The sequence below is a fragment of the Callithrix jacchus genome, chromosome 16 (genome assembly GCF_049354715.1).
Source record: "Callithrix jacchus isolate 240 chromosome 16, calJac240_pri, whole genome shotgun sequence".
NCBI lineage: Eukaryota > Metazoa > Chordata > Mammalia > Primates > Cebidae > Callithrix > Callithrix jacchus.
This window is the reverse complement of record NC_133517.1, coordinates 17641207-17667337: the sequence shown is the minus strand read 5'-3', so window position 1 is coordinate 17667337 and position 26131 is coordinate 17641207. Positions and strand designations below refer to the sequence as shown.

Genomic DNA, 26131 nt, shown 5'->3' with positions numbered 1-26131 from the left:
CTTTTGGTTCCATATGAAGTTCATGGTGGTTTTTTCCAGTTCTGTGAAGAAAGTCAATGGTAGCTTGATGGGGATAGCGTTGATTCTGTAAATTACTTTGGGCAGTATAGCCATTTTCACGATATTAATTCTTCCTAACCATGAACATGGAATGTTTCTCCATCTGTTTGTGTCCTCTCTGATTTCGTTGAGCAGTGGTTTGTAGTTCTCCTTGAAGAGGTCCCTTACGTACCTTGTGAGTTGTATTCCAAGGTATTTTATTCTTTTTGTAGCAATTGCGAATGGCAGTTCGCTCTTGATTTGGCTTTCTTTAAGTCTGTTATTGGTGTAGACGAATGCTTGTGATTTTTGCACATTGATTTTATATCCTGAGACTTTGCTGAAGTTGTTTATCAGTTTCAGGAGTTTTTGGGCTGAGGCGATGGGGTCTTCTAGGTATACTATCATGTCGTCTGCAAATAGAGACAATTTGGCTTCCACCTTTCCTATTTGAATACCCTTTATTTCTTTTTCTTGCCTGATTGCTCTGGCTAGAACTTCCAGTACTATATTGAATAGGAGTGGTGAGAGAGGGCATCCTTGTCTAGTGCCAGATTTCAAAGGGAATGCTTCCAGTTTTTGCCCATTCAGTATGATATTGGCTGTTGGTTTGTCATAAATAGCTTTTATTACTTTGAGATACGTTCCATCGTTACCGAGTTTATTGAGGGTTTTTAGCATAAAGGGCTGTTGAATTTTGTCAAATGCCTTCTCTGCGTCAATTGAGATAATCATGTGGTTTTTGTTTTTGGTTCTGTTTATGTGGTGAATTACGTTGATAGACTTGCGTATGTTGAACCAGCCTTGCATCCCTGGGATGAATCCTACTTGATCATGATGAATAAGTTTTTTGATTTGCTGTTGCAATCGGCTTGCCAATATTTTATTGAAGATTTTTGCATCTATGTTCATCATGGATATTGGCCTGAAGTTTTCTTTTCTCGTTGGGTCTCTGCCGGGTTTTGGTATCAGGATGATGTTGGTCTCATAAAATGATTTGGGAAGGATTCCCTCTTTTTGGATTGTTTGAAATAGTTTTAGAAGGAATGGTACCAGCTCCTCCTTGTGTGTCTGGTAGAATTCGGCTGTGAACCCATCTGGACCTGGACTTTTTTTGTGAGGTAGGCTCTTAATTGCTGCCTCAACTTCAGACCTTGTTATTGGTCTATTCATAGTTTCAGCTTCCTCCTGGTTTAGGCTTGGGAGGACACAGGAGTCCAGGAATTTATCCATTTCTTCCAGGTTTACTAGTTTATGTGCATAGAGTTGTTTGTAATATTCTCTGATGATGGTTTGAATTTCTGTGGAATCTGTGGTGATTTCCCCTTTATCATTTTTTATTGCATCTATTTGGTTGTTCTCTCTTTTATTTTTAATCAATCTGGCTAGTGGTCTGTCTATTTTGTTGATCTTTTCAAAAAACCAGCTCTTGGATTTATTGATTTTTTGAAGGGTTTTTCGTGTCTCAATCTCCTTCAGCTCAGCTCTGATCTTAGTAATTTCTTGTCTTCTGCTGGGTTTTGAGTTTTTTTGATCTTGCTCCTCTAGCTCTTTCAATTTTGACGATAGGGTGTCAATTTTGGATCTCTCCATTCTCCTCATATGGGCACTTACTGCTATATACTTTCCTCTAGAGACTGCTTTAAATGTGTCCCAGAGGTTCTGGCACGTTGTGTCTTCATTCTCATTGGTTTCGAAGAACTTCTTTAGTTCTGTCTTCATTTCGTTGTTTACCCAGTCAACATTCAAGAGCCAGTTGTTCAGTTTCCATGAAGCTGTGCGGTTCTGGGTCGGTTTCTGAATTCTGAGTTCTAACTTGATTGCACTATGGTCTGAGAGGCTGTTTGTTATGATTTCAGTTGTTTTGCATTTGTTGAGCAGTGCTTTACTTCCAATTATGTGGTCAATTTTAGAGTAGGTGTGATGTGGTGCTGAGAAGAATGTGTATTCTGTGGATTTGGGGTGGAGAGTTCTGTAAATGTCCACCAGGTTTGCTTGCTCCAGGTCTGAGTTCAAGTCCTGGGTATCCTTGTTGATTTTCTGTCTGGTTGATCTGTCTAGTATTGACAGTGGAGTGTTAAAGTCTCCCACTATTATTGTGTGGGAGTCTAAGTCCTTCTGTAAGTCATTAAGAACTTGCCTTATGTATCTGGGTGCTCCTGTGTTGGGTCCATATATGTTTAGGATCGTTAGCTCTTCTTGTTGTATCGATCCTTTTACCATTATGTAATGGCCTTCTTTGTCTCTTTTGATCTTTGTTGCTTTAAAGTCTATTTTATCAGAGATGAGAATTGCAACTCCTGCTTTTTTTTGCTTTCCATTAGCTTGGTAAATCTTCCTCCATCCCTTTATTTTGAGCCTTTGTGTATCCTTGCATGTGAGATGGGTTTCCTGGATACAGCACACTGATGGGTTTTGGATTTTTATCCAATTTGCCAGTCTGTGTCTTTTGATTGGTGCATTTAGTCCATTTACATTTAGGGTTAATATTGTTATGTGTGAATTTGATACTGCCATTTTGATTCTAAGTGGCTGTTTTGCCTGTTAGTTGTTGTAGATTCTTCCTTATGTTGAAGCTCTTTAGCATTCAATGTGATTTTGGAATGGCTGGTACTGATTGATCCTTTCTATGTGTAGTGCCTCTTTTAGGAGCTCTTGTAAAGCAGGCCTGGTGGTGACAAAATCTCTGAGTACTTGCTTGTTCGCAAAGGATTTTATTCTTCCTTCACTTCTGAAGCTCAGTTTGGCTGGATATGAAATTCTGGGTTGAAAGTTCTTTTCTTTAAGAATGTTGAATATTGGCCCCCACTCTCTTCTGGCTTGTAGTGTTTCTGCCGAGAGATCTGCTGTGAGTCTGATGGGCTTCCCTTTGTGGGCGACCTGACCTTTCTCTCTGGCTGCCCTTAGTATTCTCTCCTTTATTTCAACCCTGTTGAATCTGACGATTATGTGCCTTGGGGTTGCTCTTCTTGCGGAATATCTTTGTGGTGTTCTCTGTATTTCCTGCAATTGAGTGTTGGCTTGTCTTGCTAGGTGGGGGAAATTTTCCTGGATGATGTCCTGAAGAGTATTTTCCAGCTGGGATTCATTCTCTTCGTCCCCTTCTGGTACACCTATCAAACGTAGGTTAGGTCTTTTCACATAGTCCCACATTTCTTGGAGACTTTGTTCATTCCTTTTTGCGCTTTTTTCTCTGATCTTGGTTTCTCGTTTTATTTCATTGAGTTGGTCTTCGACTTCAGATATTCTTTCTTCTGCTTGGTCAATTCGGCTATTGAAACTTGCGTTTGCTTCGCGAAGTTCTCGAATTGTGTTTTTCAGCTCCTTTAATTCATTCATATTCCTCTCTAAGGTATCCATTCTTGTTATCATTTCCTCGAATCTTTTTTCAAATCTTTTTTCAAGGTTCTTAGTTTCTTTGCATTGATTTAATACATGATCTTTTAGCTCACAAAAGTTTCTCATTATCCATCTTCTGAAGTCTAATTCCGTCATTTCGTCACAGTCATTCTCCGTCCAGCTTTGTTCCCTTGCTGGTGAGGAGTTTTGGTCCTTTCTAGGAGGTGATGTGTTCTGGTTTCGGGTGTTTTCCTCCTTTTTGCGCTGGTTTCTTCCCATCTTTGTGGATTTGTCCGCTGGTCGTCTGCGTAGTTGCTGACTTTTTGTTTGGGTCTCTGAGTGGACACCCAGAATGTTGATGATGAAGTATTTCTGTTGCTTGGTTTTCCTTCTACCAGTCTAGCCCCTTCGCTGTACGACTGTTGAGGTCCGCTCCAGACCCTGCTTGTCTGGGGTGCACCTCTAGTAGCCGTGGCACAGCGAGGGATGCTACCAGTTTCTTTTTCTGCTCTCTTTGTCCCAGGATGATGCCTGCCTAATGACAGTCTTTTGGATATAGAGGGGTCAGGGAGCTGCTTGAGGAGACAGTTTGTACTTTATAGGGGTTTAATTGCTGAGCTGTGCACTCTGTTGTTCATTCAGGGCTGTTAGGCTGCTATGTTTGATTCTGCTGCAACACAGCTCATTAAACAACCCTTTTTTTTTTTCTCAAATGCTCTGTGTAGAGGGGTTTGGGCTTTATTTTTGGATGTCCGATCAGGTGTCCTACCCAGCTAGAAGTCAGACTAGCCACTGTTTGGCTGCCGAGGCTCCGCCCTGCTGTTGTGTGATTCGCGCTGTTCCTGCCAGCTCTGCTGTGGTCTCCGCCACGCCCTGCGGTGGAGTCTCTTCGTAGTAGCGTGTTGCCTCAGCAACGGCAGGCTGCGTCAGCAGTGGGCGTGTATCTCAGTAGGGACGGGTTGCCTCGGCAACGGCTGGCTGCGTCAGCAGTGGGCGTGTATCTCAGTTGGGGCGGGTTGCCTCGGCAACGGCTGGCTCCTCAGCAGTGGGCGTGTATATCAGTTGGGGCAGGTTGCCTCCGTAGTGGTGGACGCCCCTCCCCCACAGAGCGTCTCGGACCGTCTGCCCGGGATATTTTGAAATCGCGGTTTTGTTCGTCCCACTGGGTATCCCAAACGATCTGTCCCTGCAATCCCCTGGGCTGGGCTACTGTGCAAGTCTCGTTCAGTCTCAAGTCCAGCCCTCTCAAGTCTCACGTTGCCGGTTCAACAAGGCACCCGGACAAGCGCGCCCTGTGGGGATTGCTGGGTAGGGCCGGCCGCCGCCGCCCCGGCTGCCGGCTTCGCCAGGCAGACCTACTGCCTGGCGTCCCGTGTCTTTTTATACTTGGGAGTTTCCCCGTTCTGTGGGCAACAAAGATCAGTCTGGAAATGCAGCACTGACTCACCGTTTGCGAATTCAACGCGGGCTCCAATCCTGGGTTGTTCTCACAGCGCCATCTTGAGTCCCCTCTCAGTAGTTTTCTTTTCATGTAATAGATTTATCCGATTTTGGTTTCATAGTAATGCAGACCTCACAGAAGGAGTTGGGAAACAACCCCTTCTCTTTAAGAATTTATGTATTATTTCTTTGCTAAACGTTTGGTAGAATTCACTAACGAAGATGATTGGGCCTAGAATTCTTTCTGTGAAAAAGTTTTTAACCATAAGATTAATTTATTTGATTGATGCATGATATTCAGGTTATTTGTTTTGTTTTTTGAGTAACCATTGGTAGCTTGTGTCTTTCAAGAATTGTGTTCATTTCCTCTAATTTGTTGAGTTAATTGACATAACATTGTTTATAATATATCTTTTTTTTATGGATTGCTTCATGAATTTGCGTGTCATCCTTGTGCAGGGGCCATGCTAATCTTCTCTGTATCGTTCCAATTTTAGTATATGTGCTGCCGAAGCGAGCACTATGATATTTCTTAATTATTCGTTTAATAATTACAGAATCTGTAATGATGATTGAGATGTCACCTGACTCATTCATGATGTTGGCTATGTTTATTTGTATCTTCTCTCTCTTTATCTTTTTGTGGTATTTTCCTTCCAAGTTATCAATATGTACTCTGATCTTTATTATTTCCTTTCTTCCACTTACTTTAGGTTTAATTTGCTCTTCCTTTTCTACTTTCATAAGGTGGAAAGCTGGACTATTCCATATGCACTTGCAAAGGTTTGTATTTTGCTATTGTTGCAGGGCGTCTAGAAATGTCATTTAGGTCAAGTTGCTTCATACCATTGTTCAGACCTTCTATATCCTCGCTGATGTTCTCTCTACTTGTCCTATTAGTTACTGAGGGAGGGCTACCAAAGCCTCTGCTGGAATTGTAGGTTTTTCTACTCTCTTTAAAGTTCTGTCAGGTTTTGTTTCATGGATTTTAGAGTTCTGTAACTAGGGGAGTACACTTTTAGATTATTATGTTCTCTTAATGAATTGACTGCTTTATCATTATGAAATAATACCCTTTATCATTGAGAATATTATTTGGCCTGAAATAATATTCAGGCAGGCACTTAAGCTCTTTTTCATTAATCTTTTATTAGAATAACATGCCATTTCTCAGTCATTTGCTTTTAACTTATTTGCGTCTTTATATTTGAAGCGTATTTATTGAAGTTACCACATAGCTGGCTTTTTTTTATCCAAGCTGAAATTCTTTGGCATCTAATTGGAAGTATTTATATTTAATGTGATTATTGCTATGATTAGATTTAGATCTATCATCTTGCTGTATGTTTTCGATTTTTCACATTTTCTTCTTTGTTCCAGTTTTCCTCTTTACCTTCTTGGCTAAATTTATTCTTAGGTATTTTTTGTATCTGTTGTAAATGAGATTGTTTTCTTGAATTTTTTTCAGCTAGTTTGTTATGGTGTATAGAAATGCTACTTATTTTTGCATGGTTGATTTTGTTTTTTGTAACTTTACTGAATTTGCTTACCAAGTCTGAACATTCTCTGGTAGAGTCTTTAGATTTTTCTCTACATAAGATCATGTTATCTGCAAACAGGACACTTTGACTTCCTCTTTTCCAATCTGGGTGCCTTTTATTTCTTTCTCTTCTCTTTTGCTCTGGCTTGGACCGCCAATACTATGTTAAACGAGAGTAGTGAAAGTAAACACCTTTGTCTTATTCCAGTTCTTAGAGGAAAGGCTTTCTGCTTTTCCCCACTCACTGATGTTAGCTGTGGGTTTGTCATGCATGGACTTTATTGTGTTGAGGTTTGTTCCTTCTATGCCTAATTTTCTCAGAAGGGTGTTGTATTTTATCAAATGCCTTTTCTGCAACTATTGAGATGATCATGTGGTTTTTGTCCTTCTAGTGATGTCTTTTTTTAATTTGCATATGTTGAACCATCGTTGCATCCATGGGATAAATTAGTTGATTATGGCCTGTTTTTTTTTTTTTTTTTTTTTTTTTGAGATGGAGTTTCACTCTTGTTACCCAGACTGGAGTGCAATGGCAGGATCTCGGCTCACCGCAACCTCCGCCTTCTGGGTTCAAGCAATTCTCCTGCCTCAGCCTCCCAAGTAGCTGGGATTACAGGCGCGCACCACCATGCCGAGCTAATTTTTGTATTTTAGTAGAGACGGGGTTTCACCTTGTTGAACAGGATGATCTCAGTCTCTTGACCTCGTGATCCACCCGCCTCGGCCTCCCAAATTGCTGGGATTATAGGCGTGAGCCACTGCGCCCGGCCGGCCTCTTGTGTTCTAGATGTGTTATTGGATTCAATTTGCTAATATTTTATTAGGGATTTTCATGTCTATGTTTATCAGGAATATCAGCCTGTAGTTTTGTTGTTGTTGTGTCCTGTTTGGTTTCGGTATCAGGGCAATGCTATCCTGGTAAAATGAGTTAGGAAGAATTCCCTCCTCTTTTGGAATAGTTTGAGACTGGGTGTTAGTTCTTCTTTAAAAGTTTGGTGAAATTCAACAGTAAAGCTCTTTGGTCCTAGGCTTTTCTTTGTTGAGAGATTTCTGATTCACTCTCATTACTTGTTATGGGTCTGTTCAGGGTTTCTATTTTTTCCTTTGTGTTTAGGAATGTATCCATTTCCTCTAGGTTTTTCAGTCTGTTAGTGTGTGATTGTTTATAATAGTCTCTGATGATCCTTTGTAGTTCTGTGACATCAATTAAAATGTCTCATTTGTATTTCTGATTTTATTTATTTGGGTCTTCTCTCCTTTTTTTCTTAGTCATTCTAGCTAGAAGTTTATCAATTTTGTTTTTTTTTTTTTTTTTTTCAAAAAACCAACTTTTCATTTCATTGATCTTTTGTGAATTTTTTTTGTTTCTATTTCGTTTAGTTTTTCCCTGATCTTTATCCTTTGTTTCTTTCTATTAGTTTGTTTGGCTTTTTTTTTTTTTTTTTTAATTTTCTAGTTCTTTGAGGTGTGTCATTAGGTTGTTTATCTGAAATCTTTCTACTTTTTTCATGTAGATGTTTAGTACTATAAACTTCCCCTTAGCACTGCTATATCTCATGGGTTGTGGGTATGTTATGTTTCTGTTTCATTTGCTTCAAGTAGTTTATATTTTCTCCTTAATACTTTTATTGACTCTGGTCATTCTGGAGCATGTTGTTTAGTGTCCATATATTTGTTAAATTTCCAAAGTTTCTCTTCTTACTGCATTTTTGTTTTTATTTCGTTGTGTTCTGAGAAGACACCTGATATGATTTTGATTTTTAAAAATTTGTCAGGACATCTTCTGTGACCTAACATGTGGTCTATCCTATAGAATGTTCCATGTCTTGACAAGAAGAGTGTGTATTCTGTAGCTGCTGGATATGATGCTTGGTAAATGTCTGCTAAGTCCATTTAATCTAAAAGTGCAATTTAAATCCAATGTTTATTTTGTTGGTTTTCTGTCTCACCCATCTGTTGAATACTAAGACTGGGCTGTTGAACTTTCCAACCATTATTGTATTAGAGTCCGTCTCTTCCTTTAGATATTATCGTATTTGTTTTATATTCCAATGGATGGATATATATTTGGAATTTTATATTCCAATGGATGCATATATATTTGGAACTGTTATGTCCTGTTGCAGAATTGATCCCTTTATCATTATATAATGACATTCTTTGTCTCTTTTTATAGTTTTTCATGTAAAATTTGTTTTATCTAATAATAAAATAGCTACTCCTGCTCACTTTTGCTTTCTATTTGCATGCATATCTTTTCCTCTTTTCACTTACAGTTTATATGTGTTTCAGGTGAAGTCAGTTTCTTATAGCCAGCATATAGTTATGGTATGTTTCTACGAATTTTTTATCCAAATTATATCTTTTAAGTAAGAATTTCATTTGTTTACATTCAAGGTTACTATTTTTATGTTTTTTTTAATTATACTTTTAAGTTCTGAGATACATGTACAGAACATGCAGTTTTGTTACATAGGTATATACATGCCATGGTGGTTCACTGCACCCATCAACCCATTATCTACATTAGGTATTTCTCCTAATGCTGTCCCTCCCCTAGCCCCCCACCTCCCAACAGGCCCCCGTGTGTGATATTGCCCTCCCTGTGTCCATGTGTTCTCATTGTTCAACTCCCACTTATGAGTGAGAACTACTGATAGGTGAGGACTTATTCCTGTCATTTTAATTGTTTTCTTGTTTTTGTTTTTTGTATATCTTTTGTTCCTTTATCCTCTATTGTTTGTCATGCAGTTTGGTAGTTTTCTGTAGTGGTAGCATTTGACTCTTGTTTTCTCATTTGTGTGTCTGCTCTACTAGTAAGTTTTATCCTTTGTTTATCGTTTGGTATGTTTTCATGACGGCTGATATTGTCCTTTTCCTTCCAGATATAGGAATCCCTTAAGCATTTCCTGCAGGGCTGACTTAATGGTGATGAATTCTCTCAGTTTTTGTTTGTTTAAGAAAGACTATTTCTCCTCCATTGTTGAGGGGTAGCTTTGCTGGATGTAGTATATGTAGTATATAGGCATTTTTTTTTTTCTTTTAACTCTTTGAAAATGTCATTCCATTCTCTTCTGGCCTGAAAGGTTTCTGCTGAGGAATCTGCTTTTATTGTAATGGGAAATCCATTTTATGTGACTTGATTCTTTTGCTGTTTTATAATTTTCTCTTTGGCTTTGACTTTTGACAGTTTAATGTAACTTGGAGAAGACCTTTTTGGTTGAACTTTTTTTTTTTTTTTTTTTTTTGAGATGGAGTTTCGCTCTTGTTACCCAGGCTGGAGTGCAATGGCGCAATCTCGGCAATTTCTCCTGCCTCAGCCTCCTGAGTAGCTGGGATTACAGGCACGCGCCACCGTGCCCAGCTAACTTTTTGTAATTTTTAGTAGAGACGGGGTTTCACCATGTTGACCAGGATGGTTTCGATCTGTTGACCTCGTGATCCACCTGCCTCGGCCTCCCAAAGTGCTGGGATTACAGGCTTGAGCCACCGTGCCCGGCCTGGTTGAACTTTTTTGGGGATCTTTGAGCTTCCTCTATTTGGATGTGTATATTTCTTGCAGGCTTTGAGAAGTTTGAAAGCTATTATTTCATTACATAAGTTTTTTTTGCCTTTGTTCATATCCGTAAATTATGACGTTTGGTTCTTTGGTTGATTTATGTTGTCACATATATCATGTACGCTTTCTTCATTCTTTATTCATTTGGTAGAGATGGGGTTTTATCATATTGCCCACACTGATCTCAAGCAACCCACGTGCCTCAGTCTCCCAAAGTGCTGGGATTACAGGCATGAGCCACTGTGCCAGGCTCTTCATTCTTTTTTGCTCTTTTATTTTATTCTGACTGGATTATTTCAAGTTATCTGTCCTCTGGTTCTTATATATATATTTTTTCTGCTCAACCTAGTCTATTGTTGATAGTCTTCATTTTATTTTTGATTTCACTAATTGAATTATTTAGTCCCAGGTTTGGTTCTTTTAAATGATGCCTATCTCTCAATTGAATTTTTTTTTCAGATCATAAATTATTTTCTTAATTTTTCTGTATTATCTCTGTTCTCTTATATGTCACTGAATTTCTTTAGTATGATTCTTCTGATTCTTTTTCTGATATTTCACAATTTCCTTTTCATCAGAAGCTGTTGCCGGAAAATTACTGTGTTCCCTTGGACATCTTATCGTCTTCCCTTTTTTATCTTCATTTGTCCTTACCTTTGATATCCGCATATTTGGTATAACAGTCCCTTCTTCCAATATTATGAATTGGTTTTCATAGGAAAGACTTTTTTCCTGTAGAAATATCTATAATGCTGGCTGTGTAGGGTACTTTGTCTTTGATTCTGGACGGGCACAGTAGTGTAGTCTCGATATGATTTCCCCAGCTGTCTTCAGCTTCAGTTGTGTCTGTGATTTCCTTAGTGGTTTAGGCTGTAAATTTTAGTGGAGGCCGTGGTTAGGTTCTGCTGGGGGTTGGGATGTCAGGTGAGCTGGTCCTTGGGTATGCCAGTCTGTGAGCCCCTGGGCAGTGTACTTGGGCACTGGTGGTAGCGTGTCCAGGCAAGCTGCCCTTTTGGCCTTCAGAAGGCTTGTTTGGCTGCCAGCATGGCTGCAGTGGGCAGGCATGTCAGCATGTATAGTATTGGCTGTGGCAGCATGCGTGCTACTGACTGTGGCAGTAGCAGTGACAGGTCAACCCTTGGGCTCTCAAGTGTCGTGTGCAAGTACCTAGATCCCCAGGTAGGTGGTACAACTGGTTGCTTGCAGTAGTGGTGGCAGCCTGGCTGGACTCATCCTTAGACACCTGGAAGGGAAGCACAGGTGCCAGTGGTAGCAGATGGAGTGGGTCAATTTCTTGGCCCCTGGATCATGTGCGTAAGCATTGGCAGTGGCTGGCCGGGTGAGCCAATCTCCAGGTTCCCAGACAAAATGCACAGGGAATAGCAGGAGTGGCACCAGGTAGGACAGGCTTTTTCTCACACTGCCTGACAGTGTGCATGAGTGCAGGCTGCATTGAGCCGGGGTGGGGAGGGTGATCCTTATGCATCCAGATGGCACACTGGGGCACCAGTCAAAGTGGGGGTGGGTGGGGTGGACCTGTCTTCAGACCTCAGACAGCATGTATGGGTGCCTGCAGTGACAGGCTGAGTGGGCTGATTCGCGGGCTTCCAGTTTATACGTTCAGGTGCCAACAGCTGTGTCAGTAAATAGGTGGCCCTGTTTTTAGGCCCCTGAATGGCTGGTGCCAGTGGCAGCAAGTGGGGCAGGCTTATTATTGGGCTCCCTGATGGTGCATGCAGGCCATTCTTATTTTTATTTCCCTGTGTGTGACATGTCTACTCTGTCTGCTTTTATGATTCTTATTTTGTCACTTGATTGAGAAATGTGTTTCCTGTCTCTCAGAGATCATGCAAGCCATTGTTTCATATATAATATGGAAATATTTAGAAATTTTACCAAGTTAACTCTCAACCTTAGGACTTGAAGATAACATACTCTTCTTCTTTATTGTTATTTTTCATTACCTCTGCTTCAGAAAGACAATGGCTTTGTTTTTCAGTATATCAAATAATAGATTTATATCTCTGTTACTGATCTATAATCTCATTTGTGTGTAACGAGAAACCTGCCATTGAAACATGTATTTTCTCTGTTGGGCAATGTATCAGAAATAGTTTATCTGTCACTTCATCATCCTGCTGTTGCTCAAGTAAACTTAACTATTTCTTGCTCCCGGAAGACCAAGATCTTCACAGTTGGATTATTTGTTGAAAGTTTGTGGTCATCCTATCATGCCTACCACCACTATTGTAAAGCAAGATTAATCCATTTTTTAATGTGAGGTTTTCCTTCTCATAGCACATGGAGAAACTCTATAGATATTCTTGGGGTTTCTCTCATTGTGATTTTCAAGTTGTATTTAAAGATATCCACTTTGTTTTGGTGAAATCTCAGATGATGTCTAAAAAATATGAATTCCATGTAATTTCTTTCTTAAAAGTTATAATAATGAAAGCCAGTCAATATCAGTTCTCAAAAAACATCAGTCAAACATATGGATCCTTTTGACTTCTAAACAAACAAAAGAAAAATAAGATACTATCATAAATAGGCTTAAAAATACCTAAATTATTGATTCATATAATATATACAATAGTTCCCCCTTGTCTATATGGGATACATTCCAAGACCCCTTGGTGGATACCTGAAACATGGATAGCACCAAACCTATATATTCTATATCTTTTCCTATACATACTATGACAAAACTTAATTTATAAATTAAACACAGTAAGAGATTAACAATAATAACTGATAACAAAGTAGAAACATTATAATATAATGTAATAGAAGTTATGTAAATATGGTCTCCCTCTCAAAATACCTTATTATATTTTTGGACTATTGTAGACTACGTGTAACTGACACTGTGAAAAGCAAAACCATGGATAAAAGGGGACTCCATATTCATATAGCTGAGATGTTGCAGAGCAAAATCACCTGTTGCAATTTTTTTTTGGCATTGGGGTTTGGGAACATCTATTTTGTTTCAGGTCCTTCAGGAGACACTGATGTAACTTTAAGCATCATTTAAGCAAAATTAATAAAATTGGGTGATATTTTCTAAAGTTTTTTTTTTTTTGTTTTTTTGAGACAGAGTCTTACTCTGTCTCCTAGGCTGGAGTACAGTGGTGCAATCTCGCCTTACTGCAACCTCTGCCTCCTGGGTTCAAGTGATTCTTCTGCCCCAGCCTCCCAAGTAGATGGGACTACAGATGCACACCACCACACCTGGCTTTTTTTTTTTTTTTTTTCATTTTTAGTAGAGATGGGATTTCACCATATTGGCCAGGCTGGTCTTGAACTCCTGACCTTCACAATCCACCCGTCTTGGCCTCCCCAAGTGCTGGGATTATAGGCATGAGCCACTGCACCCAATCTCTAAAGTATTTTTAAATCATTTCCCTGGTTTTTTTTTTTGTTTTTTTTTTTGTTGTTCTTATTGTTTTGAGGCGGAGTCTCCCATTGTCTCCCTGGCTGGAGTACAATGACGCGATCTCGGCTCACTGCAACCCCCACCTCCCGGGTTCAAGCAATTCTCCTACCTCAGCTTCCTGAGTTGCTGGGATTACAGGCATGCACCACCACGCCCAGCTAAGTTTTGTATTTTTAGTAGGGATAGGGTTTTACTGTTGGCCAGACTGGTCTCCAAATCCTGACCTGTGATCTATCCATCCCAGCCTCCCCACGTGCTGTGATTACCGGCCTGAACCCCCTCGCCCAGCCTCCTCATTTTAAAAATATGTTCTGCAAATAATTTAATGTTCCCTGGTGACTGGAGACTGTAATTCTCATTTTAGTGAATGAACATCAGTTATTGTATCATGTAGTGATGTTTTGGGGGCTGTTGAAATGTTTGGCACCATTTACTGCTACACAATTTAACCCATGTTGCAGTGCTATTCGAGCTGGGTTTATTTCAGGTTTATTTCTGGTTTCTGACTTTCTTTCTTTCAGTCTGTCAGTTTGTACCTGCTGCTGAGTATATAACTGATTCAAACAACCCTCACTCCATCTTGTTAGTTTGTTATCTATAATAACTTAAGGGCTAGAGAAACAGAATACCAAGAATATTAGAATTGTATCTAAAATAACATTTGAGGAAGGTGACTATTCTCTTGTGGAACAGTGTGTGGGGGGATAAAAATTCAGTGTCTGGCACAGCTGTTAGTAAGGCTGTGGACTGCTTTGGCACTGAAGGGCTTTCTGTTATGTCTAGAAAACACATCACTTAGCATCTCTAAAATTTCTAATTTAACATATGGGGTCACATCTGTTAAAGGATTATTACTCTGGAAGGGGAGTGATGTATAATTTATAAAAATAACCCTATGGGGAGACAGCCTACTACATGTAATAAACTGGAATACTTGCTGTCTCCATTGAATGCTCCCAGCAGAATCTCACCTTATTTTAGTAGAGGGAGCAGATGAAAACTGTTCCCCTTTATATACTATTTACTGGGTTGTATTGGCATCTCTCAGCTGAAAAATATTTGTTAACTGTTTTGTTTAAGCTTTGAATATTGACCTCCTGCTGGTATATAGTGGATATTTAATTCTGAAAAGAACAAAAATCCATTATTCTTAGTGGTAGAGGCAAGGAAGGGGTGCCATCCTTGGTAGGAATGTCTTTTAAGAGTTGCCCAAATTTACTTCTTCTCGTAATACCTATAGAGTAAATAGTGTTAGAGAAAAATGCCTCGAAGGGGCTATTTTTAGATCCAACACATTAGCTTTTCTTTCTCATATGGTGATAATACAAATAAAGGCTCCTGCCAGAAGCACCTCGTTGGCTGTCTGCTGATTGGGTTTCTCAACAGCAAGTAACATGTCTCTCTCTCTCAATATGAGAGCAGATTTATTTCAGACCCCAGTGTGAGACATCGCAGTAGGGAATACCTTGCACAATTCCCACTTTTAAATGAAAGAGAAAATAACTGAAGGCTCCTACTCGTGTCCGTCGCCTGTAGGAACACTCATAGATTCAGGTTTGCTGTTCCTGAGATCTGCAGACAACATTTCACCAAAAATCCTAACATGGGATTCTTGAATGTTTCCTTCTTTTTACCCTTTGCCTTAATTTATAGATTCAGCTCACTATCAGACAAATGTAGAGTGATGTTTTTTTTTGTTTTGTTTTGTTTTGTTTTGAGACGGACTTTCGCTCTTGTTACCCAGGCTGGAGTGCAATGGCGCGATCTCGGCTCACCGCAACCTCCGCCTCCTGGGTTCAGGCAATTCTCCTGCCTCAGCCTCCTGAGTAGCTGGGATTACAGGCACGCACCACCATGCCCAGCTAATTTTTTGTATCTTTAGTAGAGACGGGGTTTCACCATGTTGACCAGGATGGTCTCGATATCTTGCCCTCGTGATCCACCCGCCTCGGCCTCCCAAAGTGCTGGGATTACAGGGAGTGATGTTTCTTTTACTGAAATCTATCAGTGATTTTAAAAAGAAAAGCAGAATTAACTTCTAATTCTAATAAAAGAAGATTAATATAAGCAGGGGGCCTGTCTTGAGTTAGCTGTTAATTACCGTGAATAATATTGCAGTAGGGTTGCTTTATATGATGCCTTTGAAGCTTCACACTGTATCTCAGTCAGGTATAGAGCACCTTTTTCTTTAATATCTTATTTTGTAGTTATTTTTCCTTCCCTTAAGTTGTTTTGCTTTTTAGAATTTTTTTTTTAATCAAGTTTCACCTTTGGATAACCAGAGCCAAAAGTAGTATTTAATATTTTATGTGATCCTGCTTAAAAACACATACTAGAGTTTGGGAAGTGAGGGAGTTTAGTATGACCTCAAAGCTCTTTAATCCTTTGTTGACTCAGAATCCAGACTGGAAACAGGTCTAGTGTGATAAAATTATTAGTTGCCCAAAATCTCTGCCAGGGAAATGTCTGAATCATAGAGAAAATCTGATCTTTTTAAAAAATTAACTGCTTAAACTTATTAATAAGAGTCAGGCACATTTTTCATTTAATTAAGAGCAGAATTTTAAGTTAACTAAAAATAAGATATTGTAGATGAACATCATAATTAACATTTATATGTTTTATGCTCCATGACTCTCCTTTACACTAGTATGAAGCGGGTCAGATATCCTCCCTATTTCGTGGATAGAAAAACAAAGACTCAACTAAATCAAGCAAGTTGCCTCGGAATAGCATATCTGAGGCTCACAGAGTGACCTCTAGGCTTGTACTCTGTGGTCCTTCTACCGGGCCAGGATGTGTCTGTGCAATGTCTAAATGCTCTATCTTTGAGACACAAAATGAAGGAAAATTACTATGATTGTTTAACTGCCTTCATTTCTACAGACAGGTAATACAAAGTTCAACTGCTTCTTTTACACAAATACTGCTTATACTAACACTTAATTCCACTGTATCATCACTCTTAAAACTCTTAGGGGCACCCTAGTTTCTTGACTTCTTGGCCAGATGCCAAAGATAGAGCAACATGGTTAAGAGTACAGACATTGGAGTCTACTGGAGACAATCTCAGGCTTCAGTCTTGGCTCCTACTGTTTACAGTTTGCGCAGCTTGGGTGAGTCACACATGTCTAGAAGGCTTAAGTGCTCAATACATGTCAACTATTATTATCAGCAAAGAATTGGATAAGGCATTAAGCAGTGACTCAGAACATAGCAGCAAGCTACTTTGGAAAGTTTTTGTTATTCTAAAATTAGCAGGACCTTGCAATCCAATAATTTACTGTTAGTTGTACCTTATATTTTGCCATGTGTCCCCTTTTGCTCAATATACTGAAAAACCTAAAAGGAGTAAGATGTAGAATGTGTTCCCTACAGATCTTTAGTGGAGATTATGGGGCAAGTATCTTGCCTCTTTTATTTTTTAATCTTCTTTGGCAGCCCTCTCCGTTATTGTCCCCTGAAACTTTTTGAATTAGAACTCTTTATAAAGCAAGCAACTCTCAGGTCATTTTCTGTCTTGGTTGTTTATAATTTTCTGATTCTTTTTTTAAAGACAGCTGATATGCCCAATTAGAAATTGGCATTGTCATATCCCCTTCTAGAATGTCTTGATTCTAGACATCTAGAATGTCTAGAATGACAACAGTGTCATGCCTGTATGCATTCATGCCTTTAGAAGCATTTTTTGAAGATTATCTATATGACAGGCCACGTGCCAAACGCTGGACGTAAATTATAAGTAAGGCAGTCCTTTCCTTACAGAAATTAACAATCCAGCAAGGGATGAAGGTGGGAGAGAGGGGGAAGAGTCTGAGCAAGCACTGTGTATATACCATGAGCATGAACAAAGCCTGAAGAGTTTACTATTTCTAGAAATAGTAATGAGCATAGTAGTAATAGTAATAGAATGTTATATGAGCATAGGAGAAAATGATATTCTTTTCCTCATAAAGATGGCTTAGACCTGGTAGAGGAAGTGCCATTTAAGCTAGGTCTCAAAAGTTAAAATATAGAATAGTCTTTGGTAGAAACAAAGGAAAGGGTTTTCCAGGAAGAGAAAACACCATGAGAAAAATCAAGTGTCAATGTTCATACCATATTTGAGAGTGTATATAAAGGAAATTAATAGAAGAAAATGGAGATTAGGGGCCAGTTTGTGAAAGGCAAAAGCTGGTTCAAGGAAACACAACTGTGCAAGAGCTCAAGGTACACATTATTTCCCTTGAATAAGTGTAGATTTCACATGGGCCGGTGGAAGAAATTCACACACACACACACACACACACACACACGAGTTAAATTAAGCCCTTATTTAATCAGCCATACAAAACTGTATCAGAAGCAAAATGGCAGCCTAGGGCAGGGGCAAATGCTGTATACCTTTGTGTGGCTTCCCTGGCCATCTAGAGTCTTTCCTCAGTGCAGATGGGAGCCACAGTTTTCCACTCTCTGTCTTGCGTGTTTTCAAAAGCCCAGTTCTTGCTATGCCACTGCCCTTTTGCAGTCAGTGTGTATGCCCTCACTCAAAAAACATATTCCCAGAGCACGAACTCTGGACTCTACTGGCTCTTGAAGGAGGATAAAAAGTTTATTGCTCTCAGCAGCAATAAAGTTCCTTCCTTAGACGTGGAGAGCAAGTAAGTCAGTGTCGGGGATCCCTGAGCGATGTCTACATCTTCAGCTTTGCGAAATTCTATCAAACCTAGATTCTTATAATAAGAAAATTTATGTTATGGCACCAAACCTTAGCATCCAAGCAGGGGAGGAATTTTAGCCTTTCACATACTGCTACTACTAACTAATAATAAAGTTTCAAGTTCCTGATTATGATTGAGTTACAAAATTGATACTCTTTCCTCTGTCCAGAATGCTACCTCTCCCTGGGTATACAGATGTTTTTAGTTTCCCCAATATGGCTCCCCTCCCAAATAGGTTAGTACCATTCCTCATTCACCCCTATCATTGCCTAGATTCCTCTAAATATTTATTAATTATTTATGTCTTCCCCAAAAGACTGTAACCCCTTTGAAAAAGATCCCGTTGAATTCTTAGAACTTCCCACAATTTTTGGAAAATGAGCATTTTAACAAGTTCTTGAGTGAATAAACAAGCCGGTGAGCAAGATGGGCCCTAATCCTAGCTCTCCCTCCGCTGTGGACAGAGTGACACGCTGAGGAACGGCCAGGATTTTGATGTAGTCGAAGAGTAAGGTGCTTGGAAGGCTGGGTGGCTGGTAAGGAAGAGGGCAGTCTGGAGTAGAAAGGAAAGCTGGGCTGTTAAATGCGAAAAATATTCCAGTGTCATTGAAGGCCTAGTGAGGTCTAGATTCACATGTTGGGTTTTCTTTTCTTATTTTGCACAGATAAAGTGTGTCTTAAACATGGGTGAGTTTGAATTACCTCCCATCAGGTTTTTGGAGATTTTCAAACTAAATTTTATTTAATTTTGGAAAGGATGCTGTTTTCATTCCCAAGTGTTTCTCATACTATACACCTACAGAGTCAGAGTCTTCACTGAGAATCATGGCGCTTATCTTGGCATTATAACTTTTTTTCTTAAAAGTCAGGTTCATTAAGGATTCATTTACATACAGTAACATTTACCTTTTATAGTGTGCAGTCTATGAGTTTTGGCTTCTGCATATACATCTAGGTACAACCACAGTTGTCGTTATCCACTCCAGCTAACAAATAGAAATTTGCAACCCCCCAAATTATTATTTTGTATACTTTGTAGTCATCCCCTTTTCCCAGCCCATCCTCTGAAGCCACTTACCTGTTTTCTGTCACTACAGTTTTCAGTTTTCCAGAATGCTATCTAAATGGAATTAGTAGCCTTTTGGACTAGGCCACTTTCATTTAGCATCATCGATTTAAAATTCATCCATACTGTTGCATGTACTGGTGTTACTGCTGAGTAGTATGTCATTGTATGGATATACCACAGATTGTTTTCATTCAGCAGTTGATGGACATTGGGTTTTCTCTACTTTGAGGCTGTTGTGAATATTTGCATACAAGTCTTTGTGTATGTCTTCATGATTTATGTTTTCATTTTTCTTGGGTCTGTAATTAGGAGCAGGATTACTAGGAGGGCATCATAGTGAATTTGATTTCTATTTTGTATGTCTGGGGATCTATAAGCAGACACTGCTACTGTAAGCAATGCAGTGACATGAATAAATTGTTTCAGAAAGAACCTGAGAACAAGCAAGGTAGAACATGGGAACAGACTGGAGTCAGGGAGACTAGTTAGGAAATTATTACTTTTCAATATACCTTGTGGCAGAATTTGCTGTTTTCTTCACTGTGTTCAATAGAATGGGTATAGAACATAGAGTAATATGAAGATTCTGTGTCTGTTTTTATTGATGATCAAATTCTCCCCATTGACTGTAGTGTAAAAGCATCTTCCATGAACTAAGTAGAAATGAAAAGCAGTAAACAGTAATTTTTATAATCTATGAATGCATCACTAGTGTTTTCCTCCTGCCTTCAGCTATCCTTTTATTTTTCTTCTTTTCCATTTTATTTGCTCTTAATATTTCAACCATAGCATGGTAAGGGAAGTAACAATTTGAAATGTAATTGCTCCTTTTGCTTCTTTTTCTTTTCTTCTTTGTGCTTTTGAAAAAGGGCCAAACACTTGTAATGGCAGTGATTAAAAAAAAAAAAAACTTTACATATAGCACAGATAGCTTCCTCCTAAACCATTTTGAAAGGCCCAAATTCAACAAAATGAATGATCCTTTCTTGTACCTTACAGGTGTACTGTAAAAAACTATGAACGTAATTTAAATACTGAAAATTAGAAGCACAGGCCTTTTGAGTTCAAAGAGACCTTAAGAGAAGCAGCCCATGTAACCCATTTGTAGGTGAGAAAGCTGAGGCACAGAGTGCTGGAGAGAGTTCGCCAGGTCCGGTCACCAGCCTGAATGTGAGGACTCATTGTTTCTGCAGCTAGCACATGTACCTCCCCAGAACGAGAAGAAAGAATAAATCTGTGATTTTTAGCAATTGGGAAAATTGCCTCGGGCTTTTTGTGTACTTAAAAATAGAATAAAATTTGAATTTCAAAGAGAGGTCCAATAGTTAGAAGCTATCAAATAGGAAGATATATGAAAAGATAGAACATGGTGACATGCTGTGAGATTTTTAATATGTTGTCTATTTTAGTGCTGTTACTGAAATATTGTGACACTAAGATACAGCATTGCTCATTAACAAGCATGTAATTTTGCTGTTGACTGTTTTGGATATCCTAAACTGCCAATTTTTAGTTTCTTATAAATAAATATCATTTTAACTTGAATTTTATAACACAGGAGACATGTTGGGGAAAACCAGTGATACCCACAGTAAAACTGTCTACTCAGGTGCACACCAGGCTCTCCTGGAGGTCTCACTGTCACTCTGTTGATAGACACTTCTACAAAAGTAAAATGAACAATTGGAAGACATAAGTCTGTGCTGAGATGGCAAGGCATAAGCTCCTACCACCATCAATCTGTGTCACAGTGAAATGTCTATTCATTTTCCATATCAGCATATATGGTAACATATAATGATGTGCAGTTTAAAGCTCATTATTCACTATTTTTTTTTTTTTAGTCTCTGCCTTGGGCACATATAGTTTTCAGCAATATGAGGATTAGGGTTTCTGGGAGGAGAGAAGAGGAAGGTGGAATAAACATGACATAATCATAGCAATTTTTTATATGCATAAGTAATTAAATAAAAGGTGATCAAAGTGTCAGCTTTATTACTTGATGATAGTTGAATTGAAGGATGGGGTTTGGATAATCAGGAGCAACAGATTTCTTAATATAGAGCCCTAGAATTGGACATACCCACCCGCTCCATAGCCTTAGTTCTATGTGAGATCCTCTCTTGCAGTTCTGCTCAGCATGAATGCTCTCAGCTCAGCTCAGCTCAGCTCAGCTCAGCTCAGCGTGTATTCTCTTGAGAGGTAGGAAATGGGTGAGACTGAATGAACTTCAGGTTCCTTCTACCAACTAAGCAAGCAGATTAAGTCACATCATCTCCCCTGTGGGGAGAAGTAGGAGGCTAAGGGTTTTGGAGAATCTTTCCTCTTCTTGGGAAACAAGATATAAGAATCTCCTTCTTTCCCATGTGGATGAGAGAGGGGAGGAGTCAAGGTAATTAACCCTTTTGGAACCTCAGTGGTCTTATCCATGTAGTTAAATTCCCTATATTCAGGAAGTTGAGAGAATAAAAGGCATCTGTGTATGGTGTGTGGCCTGGTGACTGGTGCAGAGTGAGTGCTGACAAGACGGTAATGATTCCATTCCATCTTTCTTAGGACAATTCCACATGTTCTTCTTTGCCCTTATTTTGGTTGCATTTTCTAACCAAGTTTCTGATTTGGACAACTGGGTGTCATTCTCTGAAATAAAGCCAATATGAGAAAGAATGAATATATTGAGGAATAGCAAATTTTTTTTTTATTTACTGAGTTTGAAGCATGTGTCAGTAGGTGCTTGGATTTATGATTTTTGTGATGTAGGAGAAAATGAACCAGTTGATTTGTAGGTCAGCTGGAAAATTAAGTAGTTAAGGCTGCTAAAGGTACTGAAGACTGACTCTGAAGAATGTAACATCCCAAGGAGCAGCAGAGGGAAGGAGTTACGGAGGAGATAAAGAGAAAGTCAAGAGGCTAGAGAATGAGGAGGAAGAGAGTGGGCAACATAAAAGTCAAGGAAAGGGATCATTTAGGAAGGAGGAGGGAGTCAACTATGCCAAATGTTGTAGAGGGGCTGGGTAAACAGGAAGAAACAGGACAAATAGATTTGCAGAGAGCTGTAGCCATTATTATAATAGCTATCAGGCACTGAGCGCTTACTGTATGCCAGGCACTGTGTTAAATGCTTCACACACTATATTGATTTAATCCTTAAAAACACCCTTAATTTTATAGAGAGGGTAACTGAGACACAGAAGAGTTTATGCTAGCTTGGCTTAGGTCACAGAGCTTGGAGGTGACAGAGCTGGGACTCAGACCCCTGCCATCTGACGCGTAACCACACAGCCCTCCCTCCTCTGGAAGACTGCTTCTGCCCATTTGGTGGTTAAGGAAGCCAAAGTGCTGATGGGAAAGAGGTGCCCCCCTCTCCAGGGGAGGGGAGGGAGCATGGCAAGTAGAGGAGGGTAGGCTGAGGTTTGTCTTGGTTTGTTTGTTGTAAGATGGTGGAGACTTTGGCATTATTTAATGCATTATGAAACTCTCATCCCGGGGCACACAGGAGATCCAGAGAGTGAGGAGACATTCAGAAGGCACAGCGCAGGCGCGTGTGTTGGTGGGGAGGGGATCTTAGAAAGAAGAGCCCCTCTTGCTTTGTGACAAGATAGGGAAGAAGCTATTATGTCTATAGGCTTGTTGTCAGAAAATTGAGGAAGTTCTCTTCTGATTGTTCTAGTTTCTTTCTATTCCTCCCGCTTTGCCCACTTCCCTGCCACCAGTCCTCTTTTCTGGAACATTCTGTGTACCCTTCAAGCTTCCACTCTTGTCACTTGGGCCTTCTGGGAAGTGCTCTGCATGGATCCACTCTGCAGGCACTGCCAGATGTGGACCAGCAGGACTCGCCCTCTCACTCACTGGGTGTGCGTTGCTTTCAGGAGGGAGGCTCCTGTTTGCTGGGGTCAGGGTTGTGCACAGACTCAAAAACTGTTTGCTAAGTAAGTATGAGTGGATTCAGTCTGCATTTAAGACATGGTACCACCCTGTAGGAGTTAGGACTAAGGTAAGTGCATGAAGGATTATAACAAAACCCCTAGCCAGGGAGGACCACAAAAGAGAGATATGCAGGGTGCAGTGGACTTAAGGACACACATAGTGGAGTGAGAGACTGAGTACTGTGTGGGTGATTTCAGGAGAAACTTTATAAAGGGTGTGGTTTTGAGCTCGTTGTTGAAGGATAGGCACATTTTTGATAGAAAAAGAATGGGCCTTTTATTTAAATGAGGTAGCATAAGAAAAGGCACAGCAGCTCAGGCCTATAAGCCCCGCACCTTGGGAGGCCAAGGCAGGAGTATCATGTGAAGCCAGGAGTTCAAGACAAGCCTGGGTGACATAGTGAGACTCTTGTTTCTACAAAAAAAAGTTGAAAGAAAGAAATTGCACAAAGCTTATTTGGGGAACATGGGGCAGTCTGGTTTGGCTGAAGTGTGGAACATAGCTGGTGTGGTCAGTCCATGATGCACTGGAAGGGCCTTGAATGCTAAACTAATAATTCTGTTGTACTTGACTTCCTTGAGAGGAGCCTTCCATTTCCATCTTTATCTGGATCAGAAAAAGTTGTGGACATATTCAAAAACTTTTAAACAATCTTTTGGTCATAGCCAAGAAGTTGATCATGACAGTTTAGAAGTCATACCCACCATTTTCATTCCAGAAACTAAGCCAGTATCCTGGAGATTTTCAGTATAGAGTATCCACCCACTCTCCCAAGAACACATTCTAGCAAATAGGTAAGGGCCGTGTTGTCTTCCTCAGCGGTCACTGGCTTCATCACATCATCTAGGGGAGGAAGTGGAAGGCAAGCCTGCAGTGTGCCTTCTCCCACAGGTCTGTGGTGGAGACCAACATCAGGTTTCCCCCTACTTGTAAATCCTCATGCTTCATAACTGTTTATAGACAAAAACCAAATTAAAAACAGAAATCTCTTTTTTCTTTCAGTTAAGAAAAAGAAGCCTAAACTTTTAAATAAATTTGATAAGACTATTAAAGCTGAACTCGATGCTGCAGAAAAACTCCGTAAAAGGGTAGGTTGCTATTTTTGTGCAATGGTTTTGTTGTTAAATAAGCTCAGGCATTACTCTTGACTTGTTAAAAAATAATAAGTGTAAAAGAAACAACCGTTGAATAGAGTGGATTTTCCCCCAGGCACAAGAACATTCCACATGAAATGAATCAGATGGAAAAGAATTGCCACCACGTGGCCAAAGAGAGACAGAACTTCCCTTCGGGCCAGCCGATGTGGGTGTCAGCCTACCTCTATCACCTTCTAGTTATGTAGCGTTAGGCAAATCACTTGGCCATTCTGAGCTTTAGTTTTCTTAGTTAAGGATATGAGAATGATAAATACTCTACCTCCTAATTGAGTTTTTTAAAGATCAAATGAGATTTTGTTAGTTTTCTGGACAGAGACTCTGCCCAGACTGGAGTACAGTAGTGCTATCTCAGCTTACTACAACCTCTGCTTCCTGAGTTCAAGCAATCCTTCTCCTGAGTAGCTGGGATCACAAGTGCTCACCATCATACCTGGCTAATTTTTGTATTTTTAGTAGAGACAGGGTTTCATCATGTTGGCCAAGCTGGTCTTGAACTCCTGACCTCAATTGATCCGCCCGTCTCAGCCTCCCAAAGTGCTAGGATTACAGACTTGAGCCATAAATGAAATAAAAAATAATAATAATAACATTGTCAAGTGTCACAGAAGTGGAAGTTTTTAATTTTATAGCTCCTTGATCCAAAAAGAATAACTGGGTCAGTCAGTTCCTCAGGATAGTGATTGGTGGATGAAACGACATTCTTCTTACTTAGGGTTAATGTCCTATACCTCCAGTTTTCAAGGAAACTTATTTATGTTTTAATTTATCAATATATTTGAAGTATTACTTGCATTTCTTTATAAATATTATAATTTTGGAAGTAATAAATTGAAACTGGATTTAAGTTATTTGCTCCCTTACCTTGGTTATATCATCTAATTATCAGGTGCAAAAATATGTATTATAATGTATTTAATCATATCTTCAATTAATCATCTCTTTGATTTTGGTAGAAATTTGTTTCTCTACTCTGCACTTGAATGTAGACTCTCTAATGTTCATTAGTTTTCCTGTAATAGACTTTTTAATCAGTAGACATTGGCTGCCAAAAAAAAAAAAAAACAAGTGGACTGTAAACAAACGGTAATAGAAACATTCGTTAGGAACGAAAGTGGGACAAGAATGTATGTCTGCATGTTTATTGACAGTGTAACAAGAAGCGTAAAGGCTCTTAGAACCGGCCTTAGGCAAGGCTCCAGAGCCAAGGCTTGGCTCACCCAGTTCAGCAGCCAATAAAAATAGAGTAACTCCAAAGAATATTGCAGCAAAGTCATTGTTCACTTCCTTTAAATCTAACCATGTGGAATGATTCCTGCTTTCTGATAGTAAACAAGAAATGTAACTATCTTGTTTAACTTTAAAGTGAAGCCATCTACTGCTTGTGGTCAGTTTGTATTTTTTAATAATAATGAAGCAATAATCTTTTTTCTGCCACCTCCTTTGGCACTTTCTCTATACGAAATGCCATATGTAAAAATGGGAGTGCCTATTGCACAGGTGACTTTCCGTGTAAAAAAACGTATGAACAGCTTTAGAGAAGGATTTTAGCGTAATAATGTGAATGGTAAAGAAGGGATCCGTCACGGGGTGTTCGGCAGTGTTGCTCCTTTGGAGAAGTTATATTTTTCTCAAGGAAGCACTTGAATTTTACCAGGGAAATAAAAGAGGAAGAAGTAGCCACATAAGCAGTTCTTGCTTCTGAAACAACAGGGAGCTGTGATTGACTGACTCATCAGCATAATTCAGTCTTTTTAGGGTTGTTTTTATGGCTAGTATTTTCAGAGGATGCACCTTCGTGCACTGGACCAGCCGAGGCCAACTAACACACATCCGGCGCAGAGACAGTGCAGCCTCATTTCATGACTCAGATTCAAGGGCTATGTTACATCAAAATATGTGTTCACTTTTTATCCCCCTCAGAAAAG

The 26131-nt window shown here is 39.6% G+C and overlaps 1 protein-coding gene and 1 non-coding gene across 29 annotated transcripts in view; one reads left to right on the top strand and one right to left on the bottom strand.

The window, feature by feature from the left end:
- Nucleotides 1–26131, top strand: part of ASPH (aspartate beta-hydroxylase) — a 228804-nt gene that overhangs the window by 118685 nt on the left and 83988 nt on the right. For all 28 annotated transcript variants that reach the window (XR_013527858.1, XR_013527857.1, XR_013527856.1 and 25 more), the window contains one exon: nt 24052–24137. Coding sequence is in view for 20 of the 28 variants with exons in the window: in XM_078352518.1 (XP_078208644.1) it covers nt 24052–24137 (86 nt within the window). In the remaining 8 variants the exon portion in view is untranslated. The remainder of the gene's footprint in view (nt 1–24051; nt 24138–26131) is intronic.
- On the bottom strand, nt 5233–5339 carry LOC118148644 (U6 spliceosomal RNA). The gene has a single exon (XR_004735565.1). It is a non-coding gene; the product is annotated as a U6 spliceosomal RNA (small nuclear RNA).